At 44.6% G+C, this 12,592-nt stretch overlaps 1 protein-coding gene across 1 annotated transcript in view; it reads left to right on the top strand.

The window, feature by feature from the left end:
- The first annotated feature begins 2,367 nt into the window (after positions 1–2,367).
- ANKFY1 (ankyrin repeat and FYVE domain containing 1) overlaps positions 2,368–12,592 on the top strand; it is a 33,456-nt gene continuing 23,231 nt past the window's right edge. The window contains exons 1-4 of the mRNA XM_082776115.1: positions 2,368–2,383; positions 7,567–7,759; positions 9,301–9,419; positions 11,867–12,002. Coding sequence (XP_082632241.1) covers positions 2,374–2,383; positions 7,567–7,759; positions 9,301–9,419; positions 11,867–12,002 — 458 coding nt within the window. The 5' untranslated portion in view covers positions 2,368–2,373. The remainder of the gene's footprint in view (positions 2,384–7,566; positions 7,760–9,300; positions 9,420–11,866; positions 12,003–12,592) is intronic.

The following is a 12,592-nucleotide window of genomic DNA, read 5'->3' on the forward strand; positions in this document are numbered from 1 at the left end:
ACTATGCAGGATCCCAGCAGCATGGTGCTATTCTTTCCATAAACAAAGTATTGGAAGAAGCTGCTGCTCCTGAATCAAGTAGTGGAGGACTACTTCACTGGCTGCCCTTCTACCTTTCCATAGTATATCTAAAGAGCTGGCAGTAATGCAAGATAACTGTTACGTGCTGCTTCCATCAAGATGAGTATTCCATGCTTTGTCTTGCTGAGTAACATACATAGTTCAGAATTGATTCATCTGTAGACTTCACAAAAATAGTTCAAAGCTTTTGTTTTTCTCATTTCTTCTCTAGGAGAGCTACTAGTGTCTTCCTTTTAGGGAAGGCCTGGAAATGTTAGTCTTGCACCAGTTGTATGGAAGAACTGTTCATTCCATAGTAGGGTTGCTTCTCTTGTAAATTATTTGAATACAAAAGCACTTGTGTTTGGCTTAACCAAGATGGTTTGTGATTCTACACAGCCCAGACATTCCAAAGGAAGGAGTGCTAATGTGAGATACTGTTAAGAGGTGCAAGGTGCAGATGTTGTTGATGATCAGTGACTTAATGAAAGAGGCATATAAGATATTGCGGGCTGAGCGTCTAGTTTGTAGAAAGCTTCTGACAGGCACAGGAGGGACCTATTGAACTTTACCGTGATTACAGTTGGCTTTTTCTTCCTGGCCCGCACATCAAGGGGATCTGGCTACGATGCTGATAGATAGGACCAGAAATTTCTGACTTAGCTCAAGATATGAACACCATTGAAGAAATGCAGCATGTGCAAGTAGTACCAGAATACTTGTTGAGCAATCAAGTAAACAGGCATTTTAAATCATTTTCACTTGTACCAAGATCTTGCATTTAGTTTGATTTATGTAGACAATCAGAGTACTGGATGATTAATTAATCTTTTCTTAGTTCTCTGGAGACTTGGCTGAGGTTTTGTTCTGTTTTTTATTCCCAACACACAGTGGCTTGCTTTCCAGATAATACTGCATTGCTGGGGGAGGGGGTAGGAAAAGCATGGAATTTTAATAAATATCAAAGTATTATGGCCATCCTAGTTCTTTTTTATCTCTCTCCATGCTGTCCCTTATGCATCAGAGAAGACCTCTGTAAAAATCCGGCTGTTAAGCTGTTACTCTAAAATTCTTTCCTGCTGCTGTGATGCCTGGAAGATGCTTACTGAAACTAGAAGATCAATAAACATAGAATGTTAATTCTGGAATGAGTGTAAGTGCATTTGTTAGAGTCACTTTTATTTGTAGGCTGCTGGGGGATGGACTCTTTATTGCATCTGTACCATCTGGTGCACGGTTGTTGGTATGGTGCCACCACAATGCAAACGGGAGCACTACAGCTCATAGCTTCTGAGTATCTTCAGAAGTATGCACTAGTGATTTCAAACTGAAACAGAAGGTGCTTGGGTTTTAAAGTGAGGTTGTTGTAAGGCTGCTTTCTGCCCTGTCAAATCCTTAATAAAAGACATGACTGTTGATTCTCCAGATGCAAAGTATAGCAGAAGTTTGACACCTGAGCTCTGTTACAAAGAAATTGAACCAAGACTAAAGCTCATCAGGCAATGACTGCTTCCTCACAGATGATTAATAGCACCCACAAACAGTGATTTATGGTAGCTGTGTCTGTATTTGTCACTGAGCTGTGAAAAATGAGGTGGGGCACATTTTGTGAATTGTCCAGAAACCCCACCAGGTCTGCGGCTCTCCTGCAGCCAATTCTACTTGTGCTGCTTTGTCCAATGTGGGCAGAAAGCTAAGACAGGAGGCAGAGGGACTTTCAACCATTGCTTAATGAAGTCAGGAGAAAATGATGCAATTGTAAAATGATACTGTTATAAAATATTTACTTGAAAATGGCTCTTCGGAGCAAACCAAAACATTGCTGCTAGGTCAGGCATATGAAAGGTGGTGAATACGCATGGAGCCTGGTGGTGTTTCTGTTCTGTTGGGGCAGGGAAGCTCACGAGCACTGGGAGCAGCTGATGGTGAGCTACCTCACACAGCAGCTTTAAGACAAGGATCTCGCTGCTGCTCTCTGCCCGTCTCGGTCCCAACCCCACTTTACACCCGCCGGGCACAGATCCAGCAGCTGAAGCGAAACTGAAGTGAAAACCGCGTGCGGGAGCTGAAGTAGCGATAATTTAAGGGGCAGCCAAAGGCACCCATCGGCTCCAAACCCAGGGCAGCCCGTCCCTTTTCCCTGACGGCGCCGGGTTAGCGGGCAGCAGCCGCCCGCTGCTCGGGGGGGCGCCGAGCCCTCAGGCACCTCAGCGCCCCGAGGCGGGAGGTGCCCGCGCTGCTCTCGCGAGAACTCCCTTCCGCCCCGCCGGCCGAGCGCGGCGCTCTCGCGAGAGCTGCGGCCGCGGACCCAAGATGGCGGAAGGTGAGGGGGGGAGCCCGGGCGGGGCCGCGGCCGCCGGGCGCAGCGGCAGCGCCGCCGGCTGGGGAGGCTCCGGGGGGGCACCGGGGGCGGCCCCCGTGTGGGGCCGGCTGGGCCGTGCCCGCCGAGGCCGGTCTGGGATCGGCTGAGGCGAGCAGACCCCGAGGTGGACGTGAAATGGCGGGGGGGGGGCGCCCCGGCTGCCGGCTCTCCCTCAGGGAGCGCCCCGCGGGCCGGGGGCGGTTCGGGAGGGAGCTCGTGGTGCGGGAGCCCACAGGGACCTGCTGTGGGGTGGGGGGCCGGGAGGGGCGGGGAGGGGGTCCCTGCTGCTGCCAGGCCTCCTGGTGCTGGGCTCGGCTTGGAGCTGTGACCCCTGCAGAACGCCCCAGCTGCTTTGTGCAGCGCACAGGTTGTCAGTGACCCCCTTCTGCGATGAACCGAGGTAATGGGGTTGGAAAAGCGCTGGGATGTCTAAAGTCCTTTTCCTTAACGTGAGGCAGAAGCTTCCTCTTTTCCTTCTTGGAGGAAACTGAATCAGCAAACTGAGCTGAAAGTCCCAATTTACAGGCATGGTAGAAGCTCCCACTTCCAGTCTTAACAGCACTGCCTTCAAGTCCTAAACTCCAGTGATCAGACTGGTAGAACTTCAGAAGTGCTTGTTAAAGGTTAACCACTACACGCTGATCTGGTGTGCATCAGCTGGGAAGATGCTGTGCTCAAGCTTGCTTAATAAATCCTTAGAGCAACATCTTAACTTGTAGTTACCTGACCAGCTTATTGGGCTTGCCTTGAAACCTCAGGGGCCCACCACCTCTGATGGCAAAGATATCAGCAGGTGATAAAAGTTCCTCACCAAGACCCTGAAAGGTGTGGTCTGGGATCCTGCTCTGGCAAAAGACCCTGTGGCTGAGGCAGGCCCTGTTTCCGCCGTACACACTTCTCAAAGATTCCTCCCTAGCAGTTCCCTGAGCTTTCAGCTGAAGAAAGCACACAATCATTTGAGAGAGCCTGTGCAAACAGGAGTAGTAAGCTGGAGTTCTAGCTCTCCTCACTTACTTCATTATGAGACCTGTGTGGAGGGACTCGTCCCTTCAAATAAAGTACTTACCTTCAGCAGTGCTTTTTCATAATTATGAACTGATAATACTGGAGAGTCAAATCAGAAATTAAGGCTTATTAATGAAGGGAGGTTGTCAGATTGTGGTCATCAGCCCAGAAGCAGGCAGAATGCTTTTTCTTGGGGAGGTGTTTTCCCTGTGCACGGAAATCTTTAATTAGATTTATTGCAATTAATAGCTACAAATTATTTAAAGTTCATAAAAGTGAGTGCAGAGCTTGCTTTTGGAGCTTCTGTAAGAGTTGTGTCCCACTAATGTCAGAGGATACTAAGGGCATGCAGGCAGGAGTAAAAACTGTTGGAGTAATGCTTGAGTAGAGCAGCAGGAAGCATGCTGCGGTATTTTTGGAATGGTCATCAGGGTAAAGATTGTAAGTGGACAAAACTGAGGGGGAACAAGGAAGCCGTGATTTGGACAGCTGCGGGGAGGAGGTGGGTCAAAGTGGAGCGCTGGCTGATAGACCTGACTTTGGGAAAGAAAATGTGTTTTTCTGTAATATTTCCCAGAGATGCTCACTTCAGAAATAAAGAGCTTATCTGTGCTGCTCTGGAAGGGTGGGATGGACAGCACGATGGCTTCCACCAGGCCCTCCCTCTGGTTTTGGGTACATGCTATCTGCTACCCTGCTGCCTATTGCCTCCTTTCTTATCTCTTTGGATTCAGCTGACAAATTGCTCTCGAGACTTCTGTACCTTCTGCTGTAAGAAAACTCCCCGAGCCTCTCTGAAGTCTGTGATAAGGACCTGAAACTTCTGCCAGTTCATGAGATCCTAGCGCATCTGCCAGGAATGTGTTAACAAATGCTGCTTTTATTTTCTTGTCTAGCCATCTGTTAACTCTACACCTAGAGTATGAGCTCCGAAAAGGAGTCGCTCTGTGTACGCCTCTCTGCCAAACCTAGCCATCCTGATCGTGTGTGCACCGGGTTTGTGTTTAGCCAGAGACCTCCCTGCAAGTAAAGCTGTCTTTTCAGGGCCTTGATCCAAGGCTGTTTGTTAATGCGCAGTTACTGCACACATAGGTGCATGCATCTGTGCTTGGGAGACAGCCAGAGAAATGTCCATACTTAACGTGGACTGGCAATAACGTGCACTGTATCAAAGTGACTGTCAGCTTGGAGATGCAGTGGTCATTTTACAGTGATTTTTAAGTGCTGACCTCCCCTGAGATTTGAGGACTGTAAATAGCAAGCTTGGAGCTGTGGTGCCGTTGCTTTAAGCAGATGATGCTTCTCCCTGAGTGTCAGCGTGCAGCCCTTTCGAAGTGATAATGCAGTGTGAACTCTTCAAATGAACAACATATGGGGAAAACTTGCTGGTTTGCTCTTTTGCACCGAGTGCTGGTTAGGTGGATGTTGAGGACTGCCTTTAATGTATGTGCACCTGAAAGGTGCTGTAAGATCCAGTGCTCTGCAGGTGTGCAGCTGTAGGTAGTACATAGCTGTTACATACGCGTGCTCCTGTGTATAGAAGAAGAAACTCTGGGTTTATGGCTCCTGCAGCCCTTGCAGCAAGTGAGTGTTGATCAATCTGTCTCACTGTGGTTACAGGAAGTATGTACAGGAGTCCCCATCCCTGGGGGTGTTCAAGGAAAGGTTGGATGTGGTGCTTGGGGACATGGTTCAGTGGGTGGTAGGGGGATGGTTGGACCAGAGGATCTTGGAGGGCTTTTCCAACCCTAATGATACTATATGCCATCGATCTGGAAACAAGACTTCTAAAAGCTTCAGGTCTTTCAGGTGTTTTCACTGCCAGTATCACAGAATTTGCTAGGTTGGAAGAGACCTCAAGGTCATCGAGTCCAACCTCCAACCTAACGCTAACAGCCCTCCACTAAACCATATCCCTAAGCTCTACATCTAAACGTCTTTTGAAGACTTCCAAGGATGGTGACTCCACCACTTCCCTGGGCAGCCTGTTCCAGTGCCTCACAAAAGCGGTTGTCTATGGTTGCCCTGGAAGTAGCAGTGAAATGAGCTTGATTTTCTGTGTAAAACTGAAGCAGCTGCTGCTGCTTTAAGCTGCAAGGTAGTTCTGCATCACATCCCAGTGACTTTAAAGGAACTTGGAGCCAGTGAGGTGGCTTTGGTAAAATGAGAGAGCCTTCTGATTCTTTATTCCCCCATTCACACTTCCCTTGCTTGGCTTGAAGAGGCAGTGCTTATTTAAGGTTATATGTGCTGGGAGGTTCAGCAGGCAACTTCTTGTTCCTAGCACTTGAGATGGCTCCTCGGAATCTCAGTGTATGAACAGCAGTGTTGGTGCACTCATTTTTGCAGCACTTCTCTGGAAGTGTCTCTCAGGATCACTCTTGGCTCTTACCAGGCATCGCTCTCCTTCCTGTAGCAGCAGGGTTTGCTTTGTGCCACCCTTGGCACCTTCCTTATGAATCACTCAGGAAGGAGCGGTTGCTTCAGAGACGTGTCCCCCTAGTTCTGGGAACACGGGCGCTGCAGCATCTTCAGATGGAAGGAACAGAGCAGAGCTTCAGCTCCCTTTGAGGGCTGCTCTGGTAGCACAGTTTTGGAATCACAGCGTTACCTCGGCAGAGTAAGTATCCCAGAGGAGGAGATATCTATTAACTGGTAAAGGATGGAGCTGAATAAATGGCTGTTGAAGCAAGTACACTGCCAACCTTGCTTAAGCAGTATTAACAGAAGAGTCAAACAGGGTAAATTACCTCCTCTTTATCCATTACTGTTGTTAAGTTTAAAGACTTACGAGGGAGTGTTTGCCACAGCAGTCACAGAGGAGAGGCTAAATGAGGCATTCAGCCCGCAGCTGAGCGAGGGGAGGATGCTCTGCCCTGGGGACCTGCTGGAGCCAGGCCAAGGCCAGCTCGGCTGTTGAACTTCTCTCTAGGAGCAGAAAGAAAACACTGGTCGCAGAGCTCGGCTTCTTGTTTGTAATACTGTTTTACATTTAGTAAATATTTGAGGAAAACTTGTTGAACAGTGAATTCCTGGCTAGCAGGGAGGAATCTTGTGAAGACTTTCCCATTGGTTACCTTCCAAATTTCTCCTCCCTGCTCCATTCTCATGTTAGGTCTGGCTTTGGATATGTGTCTTGTTTGGAAGCTTGCCTTATTGATTTGGATTGTTATGGGTGGGTAATAATCAGCTAACCACAGTGATAGCTACGTGTAGCCTGTGCACCTCATCCATGAATGCTCCTCAGTTAGTCTGGTTTTAAGCACTTGTAAAGCCTTTTACATCCAGCAGTGAACTAGAGGGTTTTCATATGAGTGTCCCAGATCAAGTTCTACACAGCTGTTCAGCAGAGTGCCTCACCACAGCTCTTCGGTGTGGTATAGGAGCAGGCTCTGCAGTGGGATGGGAACACTTATGGCCAGGTGCTGCTGCTGTGCCTGTGAATTGCAGCAGCCACCACAGGCCCAACTCTGCACCACGATGCCTCGTCAGTGCAGAGCCTCCACTGGGGGAGTGTGTTGATGCAGAGTAACTGGCTTTATATGTTTTTTGACTGGCCTTTAGAAACGCAAGTTTTGGGGAAACTTTGCTTTTCACTCTGGCTATTTCTTAAGGAGCTTCTTAGCTGACAGTGCAGAGTTCTAGACAGGTAAGTTAAGTGCTCTGGGTTAGATGTTGCACTGCCAGCAGCTGTTCTGATGCTTGCTTGTGCTCGATGACTGCTGTCAAGGCAGGCAGCATCGTAACTGAATTGATTGGTAACTGCTGCTGAGTGAGTCTGTGCTCTACCGCTCTACCCCACCACAATTCCGTGGCTTTAGAAAGCTTGTGGTGCACCTGACTGGATAGCATTCAGGAACTCTATTTAGGAGTAGTTTTTATCAGTGTGTTCTGTTTTTCTGTGTTGTTTTTTTTTTGTTGTTTTTTTTTTTTTTCAATGTACTTATGGCTAGCAGAGATATAAAATAAAAGGTTTAATACTGGGGATGAATTACTCAAGTAGTGTGGAAGAAGTGTTTACTGGAATGCCCCATGACTGAAGCAAATGTGTAATGCACCTGTAGAGTGAAGTTACTCTCAGATGCAATGCACAGATGTGCATTGTTTCAGCCTTGTAGTAACACTGTGTGCCCCTGCAGAGGAGGTGGCCAAGCTGGAGAAGCACCTGATGCTTCTCCGCCAGGAGTATGTGAAGTTGCAGAAGAAACTTGCTGATACAGAAAGGAGATGCAACCTTCTGGCTGCCCAGGCTAACCAAGACAACGCCAGTGACACTTTCATCAGTCGACTTCTTGCCATTGTATCTGAACTCTATCAGCAGGAGCAGTACAGGTAAGAAATGTTCCTGTGGGGAAGGGGGGATTACAGGAAGCTTTGGCTTTATTGACTTTATAATATGTGCTAATCTTGGACAAGAAAAATGCTTTCACCTCTGCCTGGTGTGAGCAGGGTCCCCAGGTAGATGTTGCAAAAGCACTCTTAAGATCAGGCAGTATCTTGAATCCAGTCCTCAGATCAAGAGCTCTAAGCTCAAGTTTATCTTTGAGGCTGGCATTTAAGACAAGCTTAAAGAAAGTTGATTGCTTTCACGGTCAATGGCTGAGCTTCCTTTGAGCAGAAGTTATTTTACACTGTCCTACAGCTAGTTGACACATTAATTATGCCGTGTATCTTACAATTGGAAAGCCCTACGTTTTTGAAGGACTGTCTCCTGCATGTTCTCTGCTCTTTTTTTATGTGTAAAGAAGCCTGATTTAATTGACTTGTCTGTTTGTATGGCGTAACAAGCCTTGGGCAGTTGTGACTTGCCAGTGTAAATGATACTATATTTCTGAGTTTTAATGTAAAATTAGGTTTCATCGTTTATCTTCCATATGAACATTAAGGATCAATGTTAATACTCTAGATGCCCCAATGGATTTAGTGCCAAGACCACACCTGACACCAATTTCTTTGCTATTACTGAAACCAACTCTAGTATTGCATAGAAGGCTAGGAATGTAAGGGAAAATAACGTAGTTTTGTTTAAAATGTGTTCCCACCGTGTCTCGTGTTTCTCTGAGAAATCTGTATGTCCGATGAGAAACTTAAAATAGCATGCTGGGTAAAAGATGAGATTTTTTAGATGGTTTATGTCAGCAGAGTTGGATTATTTCTTCTTTATTTCTCTTCAGATTTTAGATTTAAAGTCGTAGAATAGTGGCCGAACAAGAAAAGGAGAAAGGAAGCAAGTCCCAGTGAAAGCTTAAAGTAACGTCTGTGTATTTTGTGCTTCAGTTCATAGTGGTGTTTTGATTTAGAAAATTGTCTGGAAAATACACCTACATAGGAATAACACTTGCAAGATGTGGAACTTTAAAATAAACAGGGCAAGTGCTTTTTAAGTACAAAGGATAACCTGGTGTTAAAAGGTTTAGTATGAAATTAAAGTGTTCTTGACAGCTGGTCTCCAAGGAACTGGGCATTCTTGGAGTCTGCGTTGTCCTCAAGACTACTGTCAAACATCGTTTGTTCTGTTGCTGCTCTTGCACGAAACCTTTGGTGCTTAGCTGGCAGTGCTAGAATGGACTCTGCAACCTAAATATTGAACCTCGAAATTGCTGGATTTTCCTGTCTTCTGCAGTAGTTCCCTAGCAGTTTACTGTGAAACTGTTAAACATTTAAATACTAGAGACTCATTTCATTCGTATAAAAATAATAATTGCGTCATTTGGTGAAGTATTCCACTTAAGCAAATGTGTTTTGATATCTCAAACAATCTGAATCTAAATGTGGATGCAAGGACAGCTACTAGGAGATGCTGAATCCTTGCATATCTAAGCACGGGGAAAGCCTGTATTATAAATGGCTATGCTTTTTTCTCCTCTTATCAGTGATCTGAAGATAAAGGTCAAAGACAAGCACATCAGGGCTCACAAGTTTGTCTTAGCGGCACGCAGTGATGCTTGGAGTCTAGCCAACCTTGCCTCGACAGAGGAGCTGGATCTGTCAGGTCAGTCATTGCTTAGTAATACATGATGCTTCACTTGTCTTCGGGATGACTGGTGAAAGGGCCTGTTGAGAAAAGGTCACTCTTGCACCTTTTGGACTACTGCTGTCCGCAAAAAGTGGTGTTTAATCAGTTGATAATGAAGCTTTCTCTGAAACATGGTGGTAGACTTGTGAACGTGATGCTAGTGCTAGTTAAATCAATAACCTACCTTCTTTCTCTTTAATGAACAGGGGTTGAGAATGGTGGCCTGTTTGTCTTTTCTAGAGTCCACTAAACATAATGACAATCAAATCTATATGGAGGAGCTTGACTTCTTCCTTTCTAAGGACAGGGCTTTTTGAGGTAGCGTGCATAATTTTTCTGAAGTGTGTAATGGAAGTACCTTGCTTCTTGTTAACAGTGTGTGTGGAAGAAATAAATACAAATATTGATCTTACAAAAGTGATTTGCCTTGACATTTTGATACTATTGCAAAATAGGTTAAGGAAAAAGAAATTTTTGAAAGGCTGTCTTCTATAAGATGGTGTTTTGTTCCAGTGTAGCTGTTTCTTGCATATGCTTACACTGGGCAGCATTCCTGCAAATTGAGACTTTCTTCTGTACTTAACAGTATAGGAAAGTCTTGCACAATTAATTTGTGAGCAATAAAAATGGGTATGAAGTTAAGCAGGTTTGCAGGCTTGCGTGTTGAATACCAAGCACTGACCTCACTTTCTGTGCTGTATCTTATCATGATTCCTAAATGCAGACAAACTGGAAGGAAGCAAGTCACAGCAAGCCAGTTCTGTGTGAGAGCATAGCAACTTTCCTGCAGAAGGATTTAAGGATCTTTCTGCAGCTGCAAGAGAACATATGCCAAGGAGTTTTTTTTGAATTGAGTGCTATGCTAGCATAAGATTTATTACCAAAAAGCCCTTATACTAATTGTGGCTTTGTTGCAAGTCTTTAAGTGGTAGTCCATAGCACTTGTAGCTTTCCATTCATGCTAATCTGAGAATCTCAAATGTAGTTGTGGTCTTGCATGTTTAGCAATGTAAACGCTTCCTCTTATTGAATGATGCTTAAAACAAGTTGTGTAAAGAATACCACCTACTGTTACAGAACTAAGTTTTTTTTTAAAAAAAAACAACACAAAAACATCAGAACAACACTTTGATACATAGCAGAAAGATTAGTTTTATGAAGTAGTTCTAGCAAGCAACAAGCTGTTCCCCCAAAAACTATGTCAGGGTTTTCTTTAAAATAATAATAATTAAAAAAAAGTCCTTTCTAGAACTTGCAAGTTAAGATTGCCTAAATCCTAATTTCAAAATACAGGCAGCATTTGAATCTGAGTATTTTCAGAGTTCATGTATTCTGCGGAATGAACATAAAGATAAGCACAGGTTCTCGTGTTGGGAGGGAGGACATGTACTCTTTTCTCTGCCAAGGCAGAGCTGATATTACAGTTCAAGTAGGCTTTTCTGATAACTTCGAGTTAGGCCAAAGATACTTGCCTTATTAAAGCCTCCTGTTTCTTAGGAGACAGTCTGTGTGCTATGTCAAGTACTGTCTGGTATTCTGCAAATAATCTGAGACAACTCTGAGTAAAGATGTTTTAGGATGGATTTTTCAGTCTTGAACATCTATCTTTTATCTTTAAAAACAAAACAGCTTAAGAGACTAATGTTACTTTGAAAAAAAACAACCACCAACCACAATTAGTTTAGAAATTGGTCTGATCTGATGTTATGTAGTAATTCTCATCTATATCCTTGTAGGCAGCACTGTCAGTACAGTGCTTCTGCCTGGGTGCCGAGGCCCTGGCTGTTGGGCCTGCATCGTTTGTGTCCTGTGGATAGGTTTCTGTAGTTTTTGCTGTGTTAACAACATGCAGGCTTGGTTGGGGTCAGTATTACAAACACCTGAAGTCTATCCAGCTTCTTAAACTGACTTTCATCTTTCTTAGAAATGGTTCCTAGCAGTTCTAAGTACTTTGTAGTTGCTCCTAAGATTTAAGCAAGCTTATTGACATGCCACAGTTTATAACACACATGACTGCAATATGCCAAAAGGGGTTCTTAAAGTGAAAAGGGGATTTGGGCATGTCACATATAGATGTGGATGTAGCTATATGTGAGCGAGCGAAGACTTCAAAGGGGCATTGCTGGCCCTTAAAAGTGATGTTCATTTAGCAACTGGGAGACGGTACAGGGCTCCCTGTATTCTGCACAGTGTTCCAATGGAAGAAAGGTTTTCCTGATTGGTGCCAGCACTGCTGCTAGCTTTGACTTCTGCCTAGTTTTGTCTCTTTATTTTGCCATTTTGATTAAGCTAAAGCAGTGTGGTTTCAATGAGATGATATTTTTCCTGGTAGCTGTGACTTTAACATTCAGAGGAATAACAACTACTTGAATAGGTGATTGTTCTTTGGGTATTTTATTAATCCCTGTTGCTCCCTGTACCAGATGCTGACCCAGAGGTAACCATGGCAATGCTGCGCTGGATCTACACAGATGAACTTGAGCTACGAGAAGATGATATCTTTTTGACAGAGCTCATGAAACTAGCTAATAAATTTCAGCTCCAGCTGCTTAGGGAAAGGTGAGTCTTGGTAAATACAGTGGTTATTCTTGAACTCTTTAACCTTGTTTGAATAGAAATAAGTTGACAGCTGCTAGCAGTTGGCTGCAGCTTTGCTTTTCTCAAAGACTTGAGGTTTTTGGTAATGCAGCAGAACATTCAGCTGATCACAGGAAATGAAGCCTTGCGCTATAGTTATGCTGTAGCAGTTTTTCCTTACACCTCTTATGTTTACTTCCCAGTTCTTCCAGTCAAACTAATAACCCTAATTTGCCAGTGAGATGAAGCAGAGAGCAATATATTAATAACAAGCTCTGAAGAATTGCAAGAAAGGAAGAGTCAGTGACAGTATCTTGTAATATTAAAAGGCCACAGGTGAAAACTAACTTAAATAGCTGTGTGTCTTGATAGCAACTTTTCACAAAGAAGGGTAATGTTACACTAAATGCTTCCCCATTATGTAGAGGATGATCACACCATTTTAATAGGAGATAGCTTGTTATCTTAAATGTCTAATGTTCTTAACCACGTAGTGACAAGTCTGAATGTACAAAATGAAACCTCTTCAAGTTTTGTTCAACTCTGAAGCTTTGAATTTTAGCAAAGGTGCA

This window comes from Aythya marila (genome assembly GCF_965140915.1).
Source record: "Aythya marila genome assembly, chromosome: 20".
NCBI classification, from domain to species: domain Eukaryota; kingdom Metazoa; phylum Chordata; class Aves; order Anseriformes; family Anatidae; genus Aythya; species Aythya marila.